Genomic DNA, 23,974 nt, shown 5'->3' on the forward strand with positions numbered 1-23,974 from the left:
TACTCTTCTTATAGGACTCTATACTCTATTAATCGAGAGAACATACGTCAAAGAAACTTTTGGTCGAAATATTATTTTTGGTTAGTTAATAGCTTGGACATTTGGTTAGAATTGAATTTTACACCCAACTAGTTTTAGACAGACTTGTCGTTTCACTCTTTTATAAGTGGTTAGTTATCTCAACGTCGAAGGACACACCTAAGAAGTTGTGATTGTGAAAAATGTAGAGATGGTGAAATGTCAATGACCGAAATAAGGTTAGATGGTAAATCAACGAATCTATACCATTTCGTCGAATGACATTTGGTCGAAACGACATTACGTCGAATGGACATTTAGACGGAAATTGACTTTTAGTCCACTAGAGATGCATGACATTTGGTCGAATGACGTTTGGTCGAAAGGACACTACGTCGAATGGACATTTAGATGCAAAAGGAGATTTTAGAATGAAGAATCTTCGTACATTTGGTCGAAAGAACATTTGGTCGAATGGATATTTGGTCAAATGGACATTTGATCGAAAACGGATTTTAGAATGAATAATATTGGTCATTAGGCGAATGACGTTCCGTCGAATAGATATTTAAAAAAAGAACTTTAGTCTATAATAATTAAAACTAAATGATTTATTGTGGTGTTTCAAAAAGTCACATAATAATTGCTCCAATATCGTCCAAAGAATGATGGGTTCATACAAACAGGACAGGATATTGACCTTGGCGAACCCCTCTAACTGACTCCGATGAGATCTATATCATCTGGTCAAAAGACATTTAGTCGAAAGATGTTTCGTCGAATGACACTTGGTCAGAAAGACATTACGTCGATTAGAAATTAGGTCACATGGCCATTTGGTTGGTTGCAAATAAGCTTTGATTTATGAGTTATAATTTGAAGTGAATATCCGCGGCAATAGCAGCAATACGATGCCCTGGACGTATTTAGTGACATTTTGATGAATTTTATAGCATAATAAAATGGACGATCAGAAAGTAAAGAATTGGAACGATTTAGTTCCTCCAATACTCTTGACTTCATTGCTGGCGACATAAAGTCATGGATTAAGTTAAATTTTATGACGACACAGGCTCTCCTGCCTACGTCATAATAAATAGCAAACGACTTCGCACTGGTAAGCTGCCGGAATGAAAAATCCGACCAATTGGACACCCGAACGTTAACTGTCCAATCAATCCAAAGGATGCTTCAACTTCGTTTTTTTAGCGGTCTTCTTTTTCTGATGGACTTTGATCCGTCGAGCGCCACTCGTTCGGTTTTATGAATACAATCGATCTTCATAACTTGACACTGTAGCACTTGAAAGACACAACATCAATCACAATATCTTCATAGTTCGCCATAACCAGATCACCAGCCGAATTGTAATATTTTGGCGTTGTTTGGCATATACAAGAATTTGAAAAGCCATTATACTAATAGGCCTTTTCATGTGACACTGCCAAGACTGCACTTGTTTACAAGCGCTGAACAGGCCCGCAACCCCGAAGCTGTCACTTTCATAGAAGAACTGTCAATTGACGATAAAATCAGCTGTTTTTAAACGTCTCGTGAAAAGGCCTATATCCTCCACTGTACGGGGTGTTCAATAAGTTCGAATACAAATGTTTGATTATTTTGTTTTATGCCCAATGTACATATTCTGTTTAGTATTGGTGTTAGCTATAGCGGTATATATACACTAACGCAGAGGTTCCCAAACTTTCGGATATGCGACCCACCTAGCAGAATCCCATATTGCTTGCGACCCACCAGGTACCAAATGCATTGATTTTGTGAAATTAGATAAAAATGAGTTCTAACGCGAAATTGGACAAATTATAATAAATTGCTTTATATCCCATCATTGTATTTGTCAAAAAATCGTCATTTTTTTGGATTGGATGTGGATTGGATTTGGATGGAATTTGAATTGAATTTGGATTGGGTTTAAAATTTATTCAGATTAGATTTGAATTGGATTTTGATTTGATTAGGATTGGATTTGGATTTGATTTGAGTTAGATTTGGATTGGATTTGAATTAGAATTGGATTGGATTTTAAATAGATTTGGATTTGATTTATTTTGGATTTAAATTGGATTAGGATTGGTTTTGGATTGGGTTCGGGGCTTACATTTGGAATGTATAAGATCTCTTTCTACTTGCCCAAATATCTTATAACAAAAAAAGGCCGTTGACATCGTCAGGTTTGTTGTTCTTTAATCATCCAATCATTAGTTAGATCCTAATTCAAAATATGGAATAGATTTGTGGAACAAAATAGTATCAAAATTATGAATTAGGATTTGTCTTTCGCGACCCACCACGGAACAGCCCACGACCCCCCTGGGGGTCGCGACCCACAGTTTGGGAACCTCTACACTAACGGATGCAGAGTCTATTATATATAGAGTTGCGCAAAGAGTGAAGCCAAATCTACATATTGAACTGTCAAACCGTCTACCTATCGTGCAAAGTAAACAAATGCTTGTTGGTAAGGCGGAAGTATTGTTATCGCCTAATGATTATTATGGATTATTATGGTTCTAGAAACAGCTTAAAAAAACTTCAATACACCTCCCAAAAAAGTAGCAACAAGAAACTCACGTCTTTTCACTCTGTGGGTGACTTGGTTATCGAATTAAAAAGCTTTAGAAGTGAACACTCTCGTGAAGTCACTTGAAGGTTGAACAAAAATGAAAGTTGCCAACATAATAACAAGCGCATCATTCAGAATAAGTATAAGAGACCCTCTTTGCGTAACTCTATATAATAGACTCTGAACGGATGTATGTGGTGTTGACATTCTGTCACTTTTTGTTTGTTTATTACGCGCGTTGAAAATGGACTAGGGCATCGTAAATAGCCCCAGAAAATGCTATTTTAGCCTAATATGGGGACAATTTTATCGACTTATTGGACAAAACTTTGCGAGCTCCCAGCTTCCCGGATTTGTACCCTCTTAACTTTCTTGTTTGGTCCTTTATTATGTTAAAGCTGTACGAATACAAGGCCAGTAACTTGGACCAGTTCAATACGTAATTACCAAAATCTGAAACGAAATGCCCATGCAGACCGTGCGTGCCGCTTGAGATGGGTTTTAGAAACGTTTGAAGTTCGTGAAGAAGTATAAAATAGAGATCATTCCAAAAGAAATGTTACAAACGTTCTTTATAAACAATACTTCCAATGAAATGGAACCGGGAAACGAAATAATTCAATCTCAATTTTTAAACATTTTTTGAACACCTTGTAGCATAAAATTCTGTTCATGCAACATGCATTCACATTAGGGTGCCAATGGAATGTATGAAAAAAAAATTGTCATCGAATTTCAAACTTTTTCTCTTAGTACATTTTTGGAACTTTTTCAGATGATGACATTTTTTTCATCGAATTTTAACACCTGACGATACGCAAACGTTTTCGTAGCCAAAAATATCCCCCTATGCAAAATTTGAGCTAAATCGGACATGATTTAGGGGTGCTCAAAATTAATCAAAACTTTTTTTTTCTCACAAGGGGGAAATAATTATTAAAAAAAAATTTCGCCATCAGAACTTTTTTTTTTAAAGTTCCAAAGCAGTCGATTTTTTTCAAAAAATTAATTCTAAAAGTTTCATGCATTTTGAGTCCTTTTCCATTAAAAAACAAAAAAAAAATCCCCCTTGTGAGAAAAAAAAGTTTTGATTAATTTTTAGCATCCCTAAATCATGTCCGATTTAGCAAAAAAAATGCATAAGGGGACATTTTTGGCAACGAAAACATTTGCGTATCGTCCGGTATTAAAATTCAATGAAAAACAATTTACATTATCTGAAATAATTTTGAGACCCAAAAATGTTCTAAGAGAAAAAAACGGTTTTTTTCAAGAATTTTTTTTTAATCGCGTCATATCTCGACGTTCCATGCGACGTCATTTGGCATCAAAAACAAAAAATCGTTTTTCGACTTTTTCTTCGGTCCCCCCGTTGGGAAAATTTTTATGGGTAAAAATAAAAAAACTTTGATGAATTTTAGGCACCCCTAAATCATGTCCGATTGAGTTCAAATTTTGCATGATGTCATATTTGACAGTAATGAAAGTTTTGAGCAATGTCGGTTCTTGAAATTCGAAAATGTAATTTTCATTGGCACCCCGTAATGCACATGATATTATTTTCTTCACATCCAAACTCGAAACGCGTCTTTTATAAAAACATTCGAGAAAATTCGGGAAAAGTGAAAAAACCGTGACAGTAAAAAAGAAATATTGAGTGAAAGAAAGAGTATCCATGAAAAGAATAAGAAAACCTATGCTTCACTTTACTTTTGACTAAATGTCCATTCGACCAAATGTCCCTTCGATTGATCGTCCTTTCGACGAAATATCATTCGACTAAATGTCCCAAAGCCGACTACGATGAAGTATTGGCAAAATAACATTTATATTATTGGTTTTCAGCTTACGCCAAAAAAATAGAATAGAATACAGTCAAACCTCCATGAGTCAATATTGAAGGGACCGTCGACTCATGGAAATATCGAGATGTCGAATAGGAAATCCTTGGGAAGCTGTTTGAATGGTCAGAGTAGCCCAGAAAATATTTTTAATATGGCATAATTTGCTTCCATGAGTCGATATCGAGTCATGGAACATCGACTCATGGAGGTTTGACTGTAGAAGATATTTCACCATCAATACCTAATATTTTACCACTTCTGTAGGTTTTCATTTTTTCTAGAGTCCACTAGGGTCTTCCGAAGATTCCGTTTGCTCAAGTGAAAAATTCTCATCAAATTCCGTATTCGTTTCTTCCGCTGTTGATTGAACTTCCTCACGTCCACTGAATTTCTCTTATTAGTTCATCCATGTATCTTGATGATTAATCAATTTTAACCAAAAATTTTACTGAACTACCCACCGACTTATTATGCTGAAATTCACTTTCAACATTCGACTAAATGTCCTTTCGACTGAGTATTTTTCGACTATTCGATTCGAATAAATGTGCTTTCGAATACATTTCTATTTGACTAAATGTCCATTCGATCGTTTAAAATTTGGGTTCGTACATTTAGTCGTTTTTAAAGGGGCCATCCACAAGGTACGTCACGCTTGGAGGTGTTCCGAGCATCGTGACGTTTCATATAAAAATTCTAGAGCTTTAATACAAAAATGTGACAACCGGCAATTTTTTCGTGACGTACTTTATGGATCTCACCCAATATTTGATTTTAGAGGCAGAATTTTAAAATAAGGTATTCGGTGAAATGTTAGTGCGATGTTTTTAGTATAAGTTACTGTAACTAGCGTTAAGTAACGCGCAACTCAGCAACTCAGTACCAGGTGGAATTCAAGCAATGAACTGTTAGACAGCGTTGCAAAAAAACAACGTACTAAAAGTCCACCAGTTATTAAAATGAGCTGCTTTCCCAGTCTCTGTTATAGGGTTAAGTTGACTTGCCACGCTCTTGTCATTATATGGATATTATCCACCCGACTGCGCTCTTGAACGGATTTACATTATTCATTGTTTTGCAGGGACACTTCCATGCGCTTTGGTGTCGGCAGTACGTAATATGAATAAAAAAGGGGGCTCGTTTTGAGGATTTGCAAAAGTCACAAACACGTGAAGAGGATTTATTTCGCTTGGCTTTGAACTCACTCAAAGTTTGAAGTTTTTTTTCGTTGCTTGTTTCCATTGAATACATACGTCCCACGTTCGAGAAATATGACCCCTTTTCGATTTGTGGATTATTATTCATACCAGCACTTGTGTGAGCGGCAAAAAGCTTGTCCTATCCATGTTCTCCTCCACCACCATTCATCTCAATTATGGTAAAACTACTTATAAAATGACATACTGTAAATCATAACGTTGTTTCGTAATTGCTTACTCTCTTCTGTGTGCTTTCACTGACCCTCGGAATTGGGTCGTTTGAAGTCAACCGCCGGTCAGCGCCCACAAAGAAACCGACCAAAACCCGCACCAAGCAGCCAAAAGCGTCCAAGAAGGTGAAATTCATCAGTAAGTATGGCCTTCCAATTATTACCCATTTTTGACTATTTATGCAAATCGGATTTTTTTCAATGAGAATATAAGAAAACGGCGAAGGTACGTGAATTTTGCAGCTAACTGAATATCCGAAAAATATGCTTCTTCATGCTGAAAAAAAACCGATTATTCAATCATTTTAAAACGTATACTTTTAAATAACGATATAAGATACTTACTTGATACTTGATGGGCTACAGCTCTTCGATGAACCTACGCCGAATGGAGTATCCTTCTCCACTGGACTCGATCCTGGGCCAATCGCTTCCAGTCGCCCTGGACATTGAACGCCCTCAGGTCCTCTTCAACTGCAAAAAGCCATCGTGTACGCGGCCTTCCACGAAGCCTGCGGCCTCTTCCGGGTTCTCTACTAAATATTATCTTCGCTTGACGTTCTTCCAACATACGAACAACGTAACCAGCCCACCGTAGTCTGCCGTGTTGTATAAGCTTAATAATATCCAGCCCTTTATACACCTGGTACAATTCGTGATTCATGCGACGCCGCCAGATACCGTTCTCCTGTTTACCACCTAGTATTGTCCGCAGCACCTTACGCTCAAACACTCCGAAAGCTCTCCGATCAGCCTCCTTCAACATCCATTTTTCATGTCCGTATAAAGCCACCGGAAGAATCAGAGTAGAATACAGCGCGAGTTTTGTTTTCGTTTGCAGACTACGGGACTTAAGCTGGTTACGAAGTCCGTAATAAGTCCTATTTGCAGCTGCAATACGCCTTTTCACCTCGCGGGTAACACGATTTTGCTGGTATTGATCGTGAGTCCAATCCTCGCTGTCTCCCTCTTAAAAGGCGCAAAAGCCTCTTCCACGGCACGGCGATCAATTCCGATAATATCGATATCGTCCGCAAATCCCAGGAGCATATGCGATTTTGTGATAATGGTACCGCTTCTTTGCACACCAGCTCTCCTAATCGCTCCCTCGAGCGCAATATTGAACAGTAGGTTCGAGAGTGCATCACCCTGCTTTAATCCATCTAAGGTAACAAATGACGTCGATATTTCATCCGCAACCCTTACACTTGATTTCGATCCGTCCAACGTTATACGAATCAGCCGTATCAGTTTCGCCGGAAAACCATGTTCAAGCATAATTTGCCATAATTCATTCCGTTTCACTGAATCGTACGCCGCCTTGAAATCAATCAACAGATGATGTGTCTGCAAGTTGTACTCCCGGAATTTATCAAGGATTTGTCTCAGGGTAAACATTTGATCCGTCGTTGATCGGCCCTCACGAAAACCTGCTTGGTATTCGCCGACGAAGGACTCTTCAAGCGGTCTCAATCTGTTGAACAGAATACGGGACATAATTTTGTACGCCGAATTAAGGAGGGTTATTCCTCGGTAATTGGCGCACTCCAGTCTGTGCCCTTTCTTAAAGAGAGGGCAAATGAGGCCGTCCAACCAGCTAGCAGGCATTTCCTCGTCTTCCCATATTTTCGACATAATATGGTGCAGAACTTCATAAAGCTGCTCACTGCCATGTTTGAGAAGTTCAGCCGGGAGCTGGGCCTGTCCCGGAGCCTTATTGTTTTTGGGCTCTTTGACAGCTATTGTAACCTCATCGAGTGTAGGTGACTCCACAGCTTGTCCATCGTCGCTAATATTTATTCTGTTCACCGATGCACCGTCACTTCCTCCATTCAACAAAGTCTCGAAGTGTTGCTTCCACCTGGCAGCCACTTCAGTTTTAGCTGTCAGCAAATTCCCTTGTTGGTCGTTGCACATGACGGGAGATGGCGCTGTCTTTCTCCGCACGCCATTAACAGATTCATAAAACCTCCGCATATCGTTCTGCTCCATTTTTCCTGCGCCTCTCTAATAACTTGTTCTTCGTTCTCTTTTCTTCGTGCGGTGGGTTCGTTTTCGGCTGCTCTTGCTTCCTTGTACCGATCTCTATTCGATCGGGTACCTGACACCAACATCCGGCTTCTGGCAACGTTCTTCTCGTCTGTCACTCTCTGACACTCCACATCGAACCAACCCGTCCTGGGTCGCCTCTGTGCAGTGCCTACCACTTCTCGTGCTGTTGTGCTCACCGCTCCATGGATCGACTCCCATAGATCGTTGATGTTGTCGCTAACGTTGATTGCACTTATCCGTTCGTCGAGCTTCTGGCGGTACTCAGCCGATACTCCTTCCGCCGACAATCGCTGGATATTGTAACGCATCGTTCGCTGTGATCTTTCGTTCGATACAGTTGACAACAGTGATCGAATTTTACTGACAACGAGGTAGTGATCTGAGTCAATGTTCGGACCTCTGAATGTCCGCACATCGATAACATCCGAGAAATGGCGCCCATCCACCAGAACATGGTCTATCTGGTTGCAAGTTTCACCATTTGGGTGTCTCCAGGTGTGCTTTCGGATGTTCTTTCGTGCAAAGTAAGTGCTACTGATGGCCATCCCTCTGGCAGCAGCAAAATTTACTAGCCGTAGGCCGTTGTCATTGGTAGCGGAGTGAAGGCTCTTCCTACCGATTATGGAACAGGAAAAGAATTCTTTACCGACCTGAGCGTTAGCGTCTCCGATAACAATCTTCACGTCATGTTTTGGGCTTTCTCCATAGGTTTTATCAAGACGTTCATAAAACGTGTCCTTCACGTCGTCGGATTTACCGTTTATCGGTGCGTAAACGTTGATTGGGCTGTACTTGAAGAATTTACTCTGTATCCTCAACACACAGATTCGTTCGCGAATGGGTTTCCACCGCATCACTCGCTTCATCTGCTTGCTCATCACTACGAAACCAACTTCATGCTCTGCTTTTTCACCGCCGCTGTGATAGATGTTATACTTGAATGCAGTATTGGTCGTGGGGTCCACGGCTCGGAATTCACGTTCTCCGGATCTAGGCCATCGGACTTCTTGAATAGCAGCCACGTTCACTCCAACCTTCTGCAGTTCACGAGCCAAAAGGCTCACTCGTCCAGGTTTATTTAGGGTCCTGACATTCCAGGTACCGAGTTTCCAATCATAGTCCTTATTTCGTTGCCGGGTCGGTTGCCAAAAATAACGTTCTCTTTTTCTTCTATCTCCATTTTTCGTGGTATTTGAGAGGCTTCAGTAAGCTACCTTACCGGGGTCGCGTTACCTACATCGCGATGATGGGGCTGCCACCTTAGGTATAGCTGACGCGATACAGCATTTCGTTAATCAGCCGCTGGGTACCAGGCAGACGCTGTTTGAGCCGCACCTCCTGGTGAACAGACGCTCGAGGCGTACCTTCTCACCCTAGCTGATGTCAGAAGGACAACAGTGCCCAGGCTGCACTACCAGCTAAGTACACAACCCTTAGCTGGCGGTCTTTTGTCATCGGACGACCCGTGGAAGCGTGAGATAGGGACTTGTTGGGACCAGAGCTCTGTTGGGCGCTCCTTCCTTGATGTCAACCCACCATTTTGCAGCCCAACGATATAAGATATCGATATAAAATATCGAATGGAATTTTAAATAAAAATGTATAAAATAAATCAGATTCTTAATTGAATCTTCATTGGATTTATAAAACCACGCGTGATATTTTCTTCATAATGAAAACCTTACAATGTCATTCAAAAGCTAATTAAAATATTTATAGGTTTCACAAAAAAGTTGTGTTAAAATATTTCTTTTAGAAATTTTTCAATAGTCATATTAGTTATGCAGTAATTTATAAATTATTTTCTACAAACACACGAGGTTTTCTCTCTGGTTTTCAATATATGTACCCTCCCCATCCAAAATCAAATATATCGGATTACTGTTGAACTTTGGCAACCATCCCAATTCCAGCGCCCCCATAAATCACGTCACGTACTCCATCCGGCCAGAGAAATAGCCCACGCACGATCCAAATTGAACGTAGACAAACTTTTGCGGAAAATTGTCTCCATTTCGATGATTAAACGGTTTTTCCACGCCACATCCCACCCGCAGCATCATCCATCTTTCCACGGACTGTCGCTGTCTGTCCGAAGTTTGGAGCTTGGCGTGGCACTGTCATCAACCCACCGACGACGACTGGACAGAACCCATTGTTCGATCGAAATACTACCAATTGTGAATTGGGCTTCCCCCACTCCAGAATTTCGACATGTGATAATATTTGCTTTAGAATTATTTCAACATAAATCATCCGGAACGGCACACGACACCGACATCGATGGTCCGCAACAGATCCTTAACCACGCGGCAGCAGGCGTGAACGAATTCAACAGCGAGGTCACGCCGCGTCCGGCCGGCCTAGCTAGCACACATCTGGGATTTGTGCGGCCTGTGGAGTGTGTTAAAGGACATGCATCACATTTCGATTCGGCCGGATTCAATCTGGTCCTGTTTGATTTGGATCCACGTGCGAGTCCCCCTCCGTTTCCGTTTGCTTAATAGGCTTGCGACATCACCGGGACGATCCAAGGCTTTTAAATGGAAAAGTTGAACCAGCAGCCCCCCATCGGGACCGTGTAATCCCACGGAACGGACTGTAAAAACGCAGAATGCAGAATCGAGCGAACGGCAAAAATTAAATTAGAGCGGGAAATTAAATTTTCACAGCAACAAATCTAAATGGATCCCAAGGCGAAATGGTGAGGTTTCCGCTACTGTTTGTGTTCGCTGGCCATTGTACTCTGCTGCAGAGGAGTCAATTTAGGTTTTAGTACCGAAGGAAGACTTCGCTTGGTGATGGCCTGCTGCCACCTATTTAGTCCATCCATATTAGAAGCTGGAGCATGTCTGTCTCTAGTCGGAACTCGTCCATTGCTAAACGGTTGATGCTGTATGATGATGATGATGTTGCAAAGGGGCATCCTTTTACTCCTCGCAAGATGGGATGGTCGTTTGGTGTGGTCGGATGGCAAATAGGATAATTACTGGTTTGAGAATAGCCGGAATCATTACTCTTGGTTCTCTTGGTGTGTCGTTCGCACTCCGGATGCACTACGGGAATGGCATCTGCTTGGAAGCGACGATTAAAAGTCAGATCGGATGCCATAAGTTTCGGGCTTTAGTGTTTCATAGCGCTTGGGGAAAGATTAGGTTGCCAATTGACTGACTCATCACAGTGCCGTCATTGCGCTCACATTGAGTACTTCTCACTGAAATTATTGTATTCGTTACAGTAGGGTAAAACGATCCATCGTTGTGATAAAAGCATAATGACACAATGTCCCATTGTTGCGGCAGCGTTAAAACTGCCGTTTTTGGGGTGTAAAAGAATCCAGAAAAATGGAATGGCTCCGCTACGCTTAAAAATCTTGAACCATCCAACAAAATATTGCTTTAGGCTCATGCTCTATCATTTAAAACTCATCTTTGGTGTAGAACAGTATGTAAAGTCACGGAACTGACATCATAGTACTATATGGCTTACTTACTTACTTATGGGTCCTGTACACCTCCGGTGGTGCAAAAGGCCGACTTGAAAGATCTCCATCCTGAGCGATGTCCAGCTATCGCTTTAACCTGTTGCCAGGTTAGATTTCGGTCGACTTCTTTTATTTCTTTATTGAGGCTTCCCCGCCATGTGTCTGCCTCTGCTGCGATGTCCCGCTGGGTTCCAGTCTAATGCTTGTTTACAGATTTCGTTTCTGCTCCTACGTAGAGTGTGACCGACCCAGCCCCACTTCCGATCCCGAATTTCTGTTGCTATCGACCTCTGGTGACAACGACGATTTATTTATTTATCATCAGACTAAGGCCGGAGTGGCCTGTGCTGCACATAAAAGATTTCTCCATTCGGATCGGTTCATGGCTGCACTTCGCCAACCACGCAGTCTGCGGAGGGTCCGCAAGTCGTCCTCCACCTGATCGATCCACCTTGCCCGCTGTGCACCTCGCCTTCTTGTTCCCGTACGATCGTTGTCGAGAACCATTTTCACCGGATTACTGTCCGACATTCTGGCTACGTGCCCGGCCCACCGAAGTCTTCCGATTTTCACGGTGTGAACGTTGGATGGTTCTCCCAACAGCTGATGCAACTCGTGGTTCATTCGCCTCCTCCACGTACCGTCCGCCATCTGCACCCCACCATAGATGGTACGCAACGCAACACTTTCCTTTCGAAAACTCCCAGTGCGCGTTGGTCCTTCACGAGCATCGTCCAGGTCTCGTGTCCGTAGAGAACTACCGGTCTTATAAGCGTTTTGTAGATAGTCAGTTTGGTACGGCGGCGAACTCTATTCGATCGGAGCGTCTTGCGGAGTCCAAAGTACGTACGATTTCCAGCCACTATGCGTCTCCCAATTTCTCTGCTGGTATCGTTATCGGCGGTCACCAGTGAGCCCAAGTACACGAATTCTTCAACCACCTCGATTTCGTCACCACCGATAGAAACTCGTGGTGGGTGGCTCACATTGACCTCTCTTGAGCCTCTTCCTATCATGTACTTCTGTCTTCGACGTGTTGATGACTAGTCTAATCCGTGTAGCTTCGCTTTTCAGTCTGATGTAGGCTTCCTCCATCCTCTCAAAGTTACGTGCCATGATATCAATGTCGTCGGCGAAACCAAATAACTGGACGGACTTCGTGAAAATCGTACCACTCGTGTCAATCCCTGCCTTCGCATTACTCCCTCCAAAGCGATGTTGAATAGCAGACACGAAAGACCATCACCTTGCCGTAACCCTCTACGCGTTTCGAAAGGACTCGAGAATGCCCCTGAAACTCGAACTACGCACATCACCCGGTCCATCGTCGCCTTGATCAACCTATCAGTTTATCTGGAAATCCGTTTTCGTGCATTAGCTGCCATAGCTGATCCCGATCGATTGTATCATATGTGGCTTTGAAGTCGATAAATAGATTATGTGTGGGCACGTTGTATTCGCGGCATTTCTGCAATACCTGACGTACGGCGAACACCTGGTCTGGTAGAGCGTTCCACCCATAAATCCCGCCTGGTACTTCCCCACGATGGTGTGTTAGTAGGCGGCATAAAACTTGGGAGAGTAGCTTGTAGTCGGTGTTCAGCAATGTGATTGCGCGGTAGTTGCTACAATCCAGCTTATCGCCCTTTTTGTAGATGGGACACACGACACCTTCCATCCACTCCTGCGGCAGAGCCTCATCCTCCAGATTTTTTGTTTCGAACTTTTGTCCTTTCGACCTTTTGACCTTCGACCTTTTGACTCAGATTTTTTGTTTCGACCTTTTGTCCCTTCGACCTTTTAACCCTTCGACCTTTTGACCTTGGACTTTTTGACCATTTGACTTTTGACTAATTTTGTCCCTTCGATCTTTTGACCCTTCGACCTTTTGATCTTGGACCTTTTGACCTTCGACCTTTTATCCTACAACCATTAGTTCTACTTTTCGTTCTTCCGATTTTTTGATCTTCGACCTTTTGTGCTTCGACCTTTTGACTCAGATTTTGTTCGACCTTGTTTCCCTTCTACCTTTTGACCCTTCGACCTTTTAACCTTTCAATCTTTTGTCGTTTCGACCTTTTGACGACGTTCTGTCCTTTGACCATTTGACCTTCGACGTTTTGTCCTTTGATCTTTTGACCTTCGACCTTTTGTCCTACAACCCTTCCCACGAACTCATCCACTATTGGTGACAGACGACGGAAGAGGATCTGGGATATCACTTTGTAGGCGACATTAAGAATGATGATCGCTCGAAAATTTTCACACTCCAGCTTGTCGCCTTCCTAGTAGATGGGGCATATGACCCTTTTCTTATACTCCTCCGGTAGCTGTTGGATGGTATCCTTAACTTCCCTCAATGTAGGGCTGGTTGGCTTCCATCGTCCGCTGAACTGACGTAGGCATCTCCTCCACTGCCTTGACTTTCACTGTCTGTACTCTTAGCGCCATTTAAGTGTTCTTCGTAGTGCTGCTTCCACCTTTCGATCACCATATGTTTGTCTGTCAAGATGCTTCAATCCTTATCCCTGCACATCTCGGCTGGCGGCACGAAGCCTTTGTGGACTGCGTTGAACTTCTGATAGAACTTGCGTATTTCTTGAGAACGGCACAGCTGTTTTATCACAGCGTTCCACGTTCTGCCGGATCCCTTGCTGAAGCGCGACCACTCGCGCAGCATTCTCTCCTCCAGAATCTGTCTGCATTCTTCGTCGAACCAATCGTACCGTCGACTTCGTCCCATATACCCGACGTTCTTCTCAACTGCGTCGTTGATGGCTCTTTAACTGTTTTCCAGCAGCCCTCAAGAGGGGCCCCATCGAGCTCACTCTCTTCCGGTAATGCTGCCTCGAGATGCTGCGCGTATGCAGTGGTGACATCAGGTTGCTTCAGTCGCTTTAGGTCGTATCGCGGCGGCCGTCGATTCCGAACATTGATGATGACGGATAGTTTTGGGCGCAGTTTAACCATCACCAGATAGTGGTCAGAGTCGATGTGTCCACGGTATGCCCTGACGTCGTTACTGTACTCTCAATCAAGTTTATTTATTTACTAGCAGACCCAACGACCCAACGAACTTCGTTTTGCCTAAAATTGATTTATTCTCTGATTAGCTCTCGAGTTATGCAGAAATTCCAGTTTCAGGGCTTCCATCCCCCTTTCCAAAGCGGGAGGGGTCGCGGACCAATTTAAGATCCTTCCCCGGCCCCAAAAACCTCTGCATACAAATTTTCACGCCGATCGGTTCAGTAGTTTTCGAGTCTGTAAGGGTCAGACAGACAGAAAATCATTATTATGTATATAGAAGAAGAAGAAGATGCTAAATATTTTTTTAGTTTTGAATTTCGTTCTGTTACAGTTAAAATCGAACTAACTTCGAACTTCGTTGAAAAAATTGAAGCAACGTTAAAAATGGAATTTTACCCAAAAATGGTAGAGTGTCTGACAGACTGGAAGAACTGGCGTTGCTGGAAGCGACGAGCTATCACAAGAATGTTGACTTGCTGCAAAAGCTGTGTCCAGGTGGTTGGTTAGAATTTCAAATGCAGAAACCCTCTGCAAAGTTAAGATATGTTGTACGCTAAGCCAGCGATAAATTTTCATGAATACGAGATGTTCAAGGTTCACCAAAACGTTCTGGAGTTTAGCTCAAGGTATCTATCAGAAAGATCAGATAAACCAGGACTTTTGCAATTTTTCATCATCGATACGGGAATGATTACACATTACACAGGGTGGTAACAATAAAGCAATATGCTAGTTCGAAATAATCCTTATTGTTATTTCTTCGACTACATGAGATATTTCTGCATCTTCTCCGAAAATTTAATATGCAAATTATGAATTTATTGAGACAAGAACATCAATATTTTGAAATATTGGAAGCTATATTAATCTCTTGATGGAATACAGAAATCTATTAGCGTGCGGTTCCCGATATTTATGTTGCCCTTGGTAAGAGACGCGTGGTCCTGGATTGCGCAATATGCATGTCGGTACGTCCATCATGTTTGCCGCAAGCGTGCGCGGGCACTTCTATGTTTCATAGGAGCAGGGAGGGCATCTTTTCTCTTGACATATTAACACCGATGAATACATTTACTCTAATTATTTATTTTTTTTCTTTTCCAGGTAAGTTTATTATTGTGCCAATCGAATTATACTAATTCGAATCCTGTATGAGTAAGTACAACAACGTGATCGTAAAAATGAAACGTAATACCGGGCCGGGGTTCTGCCAAATCGCACCAAGCGCCATTGAAAAATTAACCATTTTTTGCCCAAGTTTTCATGTAACAGATTCAATTTATCACAAATTGTATCGGATATTCCTTAGCCCTATAACTGAGGATATCCTACAACTAATGTACGCATGAGTATATATGAATTAATATCCATTTTACTTTAAAGAACAAAATATCACAGTCAGTTAAAAAGCCGCTTGGTGCGGTTTGGCCACTTGAGAAACTAATCAAGCGATACTCCTTATATTGAAGAAATAATTTTTCAACGCTCAAATCCCTTGGACAAATACAAATGCGTCTTACAAATAAACAATGTTCGATATTCAGTCAATTTAAAATCCTTGATTACAATTTTTGTTCCAATCGACACCGAAAATAGCACACGACAAACCATTCACTGTTTGTGAATCACACATGTGACCATTATTCCACACTCCACTGGCTTGGAACCATTACCTACAAAGTTGTGAATCATTTATTCTTCGTACCCGTTGCTATTGTACCGCATTTAGAATTCACCGCCATCGATGCCATCTTGCTGATAAAAATCCCCCACAGCTTTCATATGGTAGCTTCCCACCCCCAAATCAGGAACACTGGAGCCAACTAGTATTGTCCTAATGTTCATTTCTCGCATTTTTAATCATTCACGAAGAATAATGATTTCATTATCGGTATTGATTGGGCATTGAATAACACAGTGTTATTTTTAGTTTGATGGCTTCAAAGACTAACATTTTATTACTAATCTGAGAATTCTAGGAATATTTATACTTGTGATAAATGAATGATTTTTTCCTTATTAGTCTGGCTTTTATACCTTTGCTATATCACTATGCATTGGCAACTTGAAAGAAAGGAATAATAACGGCGACGTCCAGACCAGCTGTAGCAATTGCGAGGCGCCAGTGTGTTAACAGTGGTTTTACTTTTTGTCGTCGTTTTTCCTACTGCTACTACGTTCCTTGTCTCCATCAGTTCATCAAAGCTCCCATCGACCCTAGTTAGTTGATACCCACTTTTCCCATCTTTAGTCTAGAAAGTATAGCACACGCGTACACCTGGGCTGGCAAGGGATTTGTTTTTTGCGTATAAAATCAAACGAAAATGACGCCGCGTGTACAAATAAATTGCAAATCGTATTATATTTAATGCATAGGACCTTCAAACTTTCTGTGCTCGTCGTTCGCACTTGGGTGGCCCGAAATCGTTGTTGGTTGCTGTTTTTGGTCCTACTCAGATTCTTGAAACTTCCTCTTCTTATGCAAGGGTTCATTTACAAATTACGTAGCAATATAAATAATGTTTATATTAGAATGTTTTAATCCCCATGTTTTTGCTTACACGCAATATGTTTTGTGTAAAGTGTGATCATTATGAATACCTCTGGCAAATGACCACGTGGCCTATGGATAGCCCTCATGCGGGATGAAGGTTTCCAGGCTTGTTATTTTTACGCCGACCTATCGACCGGCAACGCACGGTGCCCTAGCCTGTTGGTGCTTGTTGAACTGACTCTTTGATGAGGTAAATTCCGCACAACTGCTGGTGGGGCCCCATAAAAACCGGTGAAATGGAAAATCGATACCAATGGAGTCGAGAAGGACCTGGTTTGGAGGTGAATTGACAACGCCACCCAATGCCGTAGAAGCTAAAGTTATTCCTGAGTGGCCCTGGCCCGAAACGAAACCGTGGGACGATTTGTGTTCTGTTGGAAGGTGCCAATCTTTATTTGCTGTTCCTTAAAATTACGGGATGAAAATGCAATTGTTACAGTGCTAACTTCTAATGATGTTTATCAAACGGCATCTTATTTTTTGATCTCAATAAAGATGTCAGCTTCGGATGATCTAAAGGTCATTTAGCAAAGGACAAAAGCAATTTCTTAAACCAAGCGAACCAAGACCCCAAATTGTGCTGTCATTTTCGAATGATAAACTTCCTATTTTTATAACAGAGCAACCAATCCGATAAGTTCCTCTTCCGGTTCCGTCCGTTTGCCCTCCTTCAGCAAACGAACAAAGCGAAAAACTCGTGGCACCCAATTTGCCGTCGTGTAGTGGCGCAATACACAGACAAGCGTCTAGTCAGCATGTCTAGTCACGCAAACTATTTTCCCGGTGCTCGCGTAATGAGGCAGCAACCATCCGAAGTTGGCTACTGTTTCCATTATTGTGGCTCCTTCTGGTGCTCCACAACCAGCGCACTACCAATCGGGAACAAGGCAGGTCTGCGCGTCGTTCTCCCAAATGAATATGTACTCATTTCTATTGGGATTGAATTTTTGGCCGACTAACAAAAAGCGAATTTATTTAATATTTTCTTCTCGTGACCTCTGGGTAAATTGAATCACGGGAAAACATGTTTGGTCCTTGGGGGGCCTATCTCAGCGCACCCCATTAGAGTGGTCTGCACTGGTTTTAGTTCCTACTGCATGCTACTGTATTTTGGTTTCAATCGGTTTAGACAATCACGTTAAAAAGTAATGAACAGCACGTAGAATTGCAAAAAGAAAATTTCCAATTTAACACAGATAGGGTAAAACGACCTATCATGGAGATGTTAAGCACCGCGTCAAAGATAATTAATTTCGGAAATTCAAAATGAATTGATTATCTTTTTTGCCTTTCTCGTACAACAAAATTGTACCGAAAGGCTATCATTTCACTCCACTTCGTTGCTTAGTAGGGAAAGCACCTGTCTTGTTTCTTGCTTGCTGGTTTCGTGGGATCAAATCAAACCCCACCGAAGGAAGTGGATACATTGTAACATTGTTTAAATGGAATCATCCCATTTCACATGACCATCGTCCACGACACGTGTAGTTGTACCTAATGAGGAGATAACGAATGCATTATCCAAAGCTAATTTAAAAATTACGCTCATCAATTCAACATTTATCACGCTGATTAGGAGTGATGGTATATTGCCCGAGGCTTTTCACACCCCGAGTTCATAGATATATCGCACCAGATTATATCCTATCCCGTTCCTAGTGTCAATAAAACTGGTCATCTGCCAACACACAGTTCAAATAATTAATTTCAATTGCCCTCGAATAGGTAACTAAATTACACTCATGTTATATTCAGTGAAACAATCAGCTTCATCATTTAGCAACCGTTCGGCAAGGGAAGCACATCAATTTGCACACAACGTAGCCATTGTCATCTAACTTAACTCATCCGCCAGCTAAAGCCTATACACTTTCCAAATTTGAAAAAGTGGCGTATGCTCCAAAATGGAACATATCAGTTTTTCATTCTTCCTTTAATAAACGTGATGAAAACTATTCGTTAACTGTGCAGTTTTAAAAAAAAGTGTATACGCCATTTTGTCGGATTACGGCAGTACATAACTAGTATGTGTAGAATGAAGAACAATAACGATAAATTTTGTGGTAAAAAGTTGCAACACTAATATGCCCATTTTACACAAACACCCTCCCATCATAGGCTCGGTTAATGAGGACCGCCCGGAAAGCTAACCCTTCCGAAATCCCTCATGAATGCAAATTTAATTCAAGTGAATTAATTTTTCATTCGATTCATGAATATTAATTGAATCCTTTTCGGCAAGTGCCGGCACCTCGATAGGCTACTGCTGCTGTGCGCTCCTATGATTGGTTCTGATCTGGATCCGGTGTGTCACCAGCAGCGGTGATGTGGTGGCTGGTACCTACGCGTTAGAGGTTTCAATGACAAGCCATCCTGCTGCCGCTCGGCTGGATAAAATCGGTCAACCGGAGATGGAAGGCATTTCCGCTGTTTGCATGTCAATCGCTTTAGAGCCATCGACATAATTAGGTTATCGAGCCGGTAGAGTACTTGAGCTAATGAGTCAGCATTTTTCAAATAACTGATAATTGTTGCTGAAGTTGTGGTTTGATTCTTAATAGATATTTCAGTGATGTTGAGCTCATTTAAAGTCAACTATTTTTATAATCAATGCCAGAAGCTGAGCTCAAAATATGAATATCAATTAGGAGGAACAAATAGGGTATTTGAGGGAATCATAAAATTATTCTAAATTTGTTAAGACTTAATTATTCTTTATTTGTAAAACTTGTCATAAATAGGTGACAACTGCGGTTTGCATGAAATGCAATAAAATTTGTTTTGATAGCCACGCGACAGCTCACCAAGGTTTCCGATAGAATCATGTAAAATTAAAATATGTATATTGAATTGAAATTTCCATGATTTTATCATTTACATTATTTACATTTACTTAAAATTATGATCTGGTCCACACCAGATTACCGAATTTTACTCCATAATTACATATCTATGGCAGAGGTTCTCTACCTTTGCCTCGTGTGGTACCCCTTCAGACCTTTGCTAACTTGAGGTACCCCCTAGATTTTTTTTGTTCACCTGGAGGCTGACATGTAAAAGTTAGAAATTTCTTTTCACAGAGATTTTATCAAACCAAACAAAATTCGATTGAATTTTCAACATATAATTTCGGATTTCGGTAATTTACATATGAGGATTTAGGTACTTCGACTTAGCAATTTTTAATCTTGGTAAAACCCATAATTTTTATATTATAATGAATTAACTTTAAGAGAGCAAAAACTCAAGATGTTTGATTTTTTCGGAAAACTAAATAGTTCCTGAAACTTTTAGTTTTAGTTAGAAGAAGGAGGCTGGGTTCGAATCCTGGTCCAGTCTAGAAAACCTATGATGATTCAAATGGATGATTCAACGCAGCCATTAGTTTTTAGGCCTCTATGAACTCTGGGGGTACTATGGCCTTTTTGAAAATTGTTAGCCATTTGACCAAGATGTTTCAATTTTAAAGAAAACTCGCGCTGCATTCCATTCTAATAGTATGGCAAAATTGACGACCAGTTTGTCCCAAGAAGCCTCGTCGGTAGTTCCATTTCCTTTTGCCCATAAAGATGTAGTGCAATATTTACTGAGCACAACTAGTTCTTGGCAATTACGAAGTAGAAATTATGATTCAGTCAACATGCTTATTATGATATTGTCCTTGCGGTTTTGCACAGCGATTGCAAAATCTCACGGTAACTGAAACATTCCCAAGGGTTTTGCTTCAGGACAACAAATGTGCTTAACAGAAAGAGGTTCAATCAAAGGTTTACTACCTTAAATTGATTACTATGTTAGAAAATGTTATTTAAGTATATGCACAAAATGTAAAAAAGATAAGTGCCTGAGCCTTATCAGTTCGAAAAAAGTATTGGAGGTGAACACTTCATTCAGAGGGATTTAAACTCACAACCCAGTATGTCAGACATGTGCTTTCCCTACTAAGCTACGAAGGACCTCCATCTAATAATTACATCATATGAACGAAACAGACTTCCGTTTGATAGTTAAGTATAAATACAAAAAAGCTCCTAAAATTAGTATTTTTTGCAATTATAATACAATATCCCGTGAAAATCACTTAAATAAAAAAGAAAAAAAAAGCAAAGATACCCCGAGGGGTACATGTACCCCAGGTTGAGAACCGCTGGTCTAGGGCGATGTGTCACCAGTTTCCCCAAACGATTAGGGTTGTTCGATTCCACAACGGGCAGACAGCGTTGTCGTGGCATTTTACACAATCACCGACCTCTATCCGGTTTTTTTGTTTCCATTATTTTTTCTTCCGACATTTGCACTAGCTAACCTGCCTACTTATGTCTGTACAGTATTTCCTTCTTTGTACACTTGATACACCTCTTTATTCATACCTCTGCACCAAACACCATTTTCTATTACTATGTCTGAAACTCGATTTGTGCAATTACACAACATGTGAGAGATTTAGTTCAAAAAATGTATTATAGGGAAACTACTTCCTTCGGTGGTGTTTGATCCCACGGCGCCAGTACACAAGACAGTGTCTTCCCGTACTAAGTTACGAAGGACCTCCGTTGTCCTTCGCAGCTCAACGGGTACTGATGAGACCAAAGTTCCAACATCAGGCGCGTAACCGAACTCTCGTGATCTATTTTTAAAGCCAATTCTTTCATACGATTTGTTTTGTGAGCTGAGTATTTATTTAGTATTATCTGGCATCTGTTAAGCACTCTGTTAATTTGGCATCCTTTTTTCAATGTGTTTGTTTATTTATGGTCTGGACCTGGGAGGGATAAACAGAAAAAAAAGCAGAAATCTAGCTGTCAGATCGAAGCCGAAAACAAAACGCTCAGTAAAGAAAATTTTCTAATAAATATAACAACAATGACACGCAGGCAGATCAAAATTTGGGCTTTTCAGGCAGGCCGGTTGACAAAGAAAATGTGCAAAACAAAAGGCACAAAATGGTACACATAGAAATGGCAAAGAAAAATTCAAAAAAGGCACAAGAAAAATACAGATGAATGGCAAAAGGGCAGAGGAGTAGACCGGGTGGCAAAAAAGGCACAATGAGGAAAATGAAACTTAAAGGCAAGAGAGTTTGTAAAATTAAAAACCAAAAAGTTGGCGGAATGAAAACAAAAAAAACCCTGATTGATCCACCTAGCGGTGTTTGTGCTATTCTCGTTTATTAGATATACTACAAAAAATTGAGTGAGAATTTCTTAGCGTGTTTTTGCCTTTCTCGTATACTAAGTATACGTAAAGGCTATATGATCGCTCAAAAAACAAACATTTTATAGAAGGCCCGAAGACCCACAGTGTTATATACCGATCGACTCAGTTCGACGAATTGAGGTGAAGTCTGTGTGTGTGTATGTCTGTGCGCACCCACCCAAAAAAATGTGGCAAAAGTGTCGCTAATTTTTCAGGCACTTATCCTTAACCGATTCTTTAACCGCATAATCCTGTCCCATTGTTTCATATTTAAAATTAAATAAAATTAAAAAGATCGGACTATGGGCTCGGAAATTACGGCCAAAATATAATTTTTTACAAAAAAAAAATCAATTTAAAAAATTTGTTACTCATTTTTTAGCCACTTATTCTTAACCACTTATCCTTGCTTACAATAAGTTGCATTCGACGCAGAATTCTGTCCCATTCTTGTTTATTAAAAATTGGCCAGATCGGACTATGGGCTCGGAAGTTATGGCCAAAATACTATTTTTATAACACACGAGAAAGGCTCCATCACCGCTAGGTGGTTTTTTGTATATAAATCCTATTTTGGCCATAACTTTTGATCCCATAGTTCGATCTGGCCAATTTTCAATAGAAAACAATGGGACAGGATTGCAAACAAATCGGATCAAGATAAGTGCCTAAAAGATGAGTGAGTTTTATTTTACGCACATTCATACACACACGCACACACACACTCACACATACAAACAGACATCATCTCAATTCGATTGGTATATAACACTATGGGTCTCCGTACCTTCTATCACAAAATCGTCTTGGATGAGAATATATAGCCTTTCCGTTACACCTTGGTTACACGAGAAAGGCAAAAATTACAAAAAAATGAATAATGATCAGATGAAAATAAAACAAAATTAGAATTTAAATTAGATATAGATTGATTTTCTATTGGATTTGTATTTGAATTAATTTTATGCGAACAAATTCAAATCGAATTGGGTTTGTATTTGGATTGGTTTTAGATTGGATGTGGATTGATTGGATTTGGATTGGGTTCGGATTGATTTCGGATTGGATTTGGGTTGGATTTGGGTTGGATTCGGTTGGTTTTGAATTAGATTTAGATTCGAGTTGTATTAAATTTGGACTAGATTAGGAACGGACTTGGATTGAATTTGGTTTGGATATGGATTGGATATGGACTCAGATTGGTTCGAAATTGGATTTGTATTGAATTTAGATTGGATTTGGATTTAGATTGGTTCGGAATTGAATTTGAATTTGTTTTGGATTGGATTTGGATTGAATTTGGATTGGATTTGGATTGGGTTTGGGTTTATGTTGGTTCTGAATTCGATTTTTGATATAATTTAGATTGGATTTGGATTCGGATCGTATTTGAATTGAATTCTATTTGGATTGGATGTGGATTGTATTTAGATTAGATTCGGATTGGATCTGGATTTGATTTGGATTGTTTGTATTGGATTTGGGTTGGATTTGGAATGGATTTGGATTGAATGTGGATTGGATTGGATATGGATTGGATTTGGATTAGCTTTGGATAGAATTTGGATTGGTTTTGGGTTGGATTTAGATTTGATTCGGTTGGTTTTGAATTAGATTTAGATTGGAGTTGCATTAAATTTGGACTGGATTTGGAACGGATTTGGATTGTATTTGGTTTGAATATAGATTCAAATTGGTTCGAAATTGGATTTGGATTGAATGTAGATTAGATTTGGATTGGATTTGGATTCAGATTGGTTCGGGATTGGAGTCGGATAGGATTTGG

At 40.6% G+C, this 23,974-nt stretch overlaps 1 protein-coding gene across 3 annotated transcripts in view; it reads left to right on the forward strand.

Annotated features, from left to right (window-relative positions):
* LOC134212758 (stathmin) overlaps positions 1–23,974 on the forward strand; it is a 208,089-nt gene that overhangs the window by 96,051 nt on the left and 88,064 nt on the right. For 2 of the 3 annotated variants that reach the window (XM_062690897.1, XM_062690895.1), the window contains exon 2: positions 5,931–6,014. The exons of the other annotated variant lie outside the window; for it this stretch is intronic. In XM_062690897.1, coding sequence (XP_062546881.1) covers positions 5,931–6,014 — 84 coding nt within the window. The remainder of the gene's footprint in view (positions 1–5,930; positions 6,015–23,974) is intronic. 3 annotated transcript variants of the gene reach the window in all.

This window comes from Armigeres subalbatus, chromosome 2, assembly GCF_024139115.2.
Source record: "Armigeres subalbatus isolate Guangzhou_Male chromosome 2, GZ_Asu_2, whole genome shotgun sequence".
Lineage (NCBI taxonomy): Eukaryota > Metazoa > Arthropoda > Insecta > Diptera > Culicidae > Armigeres > Armigeres subalbatus.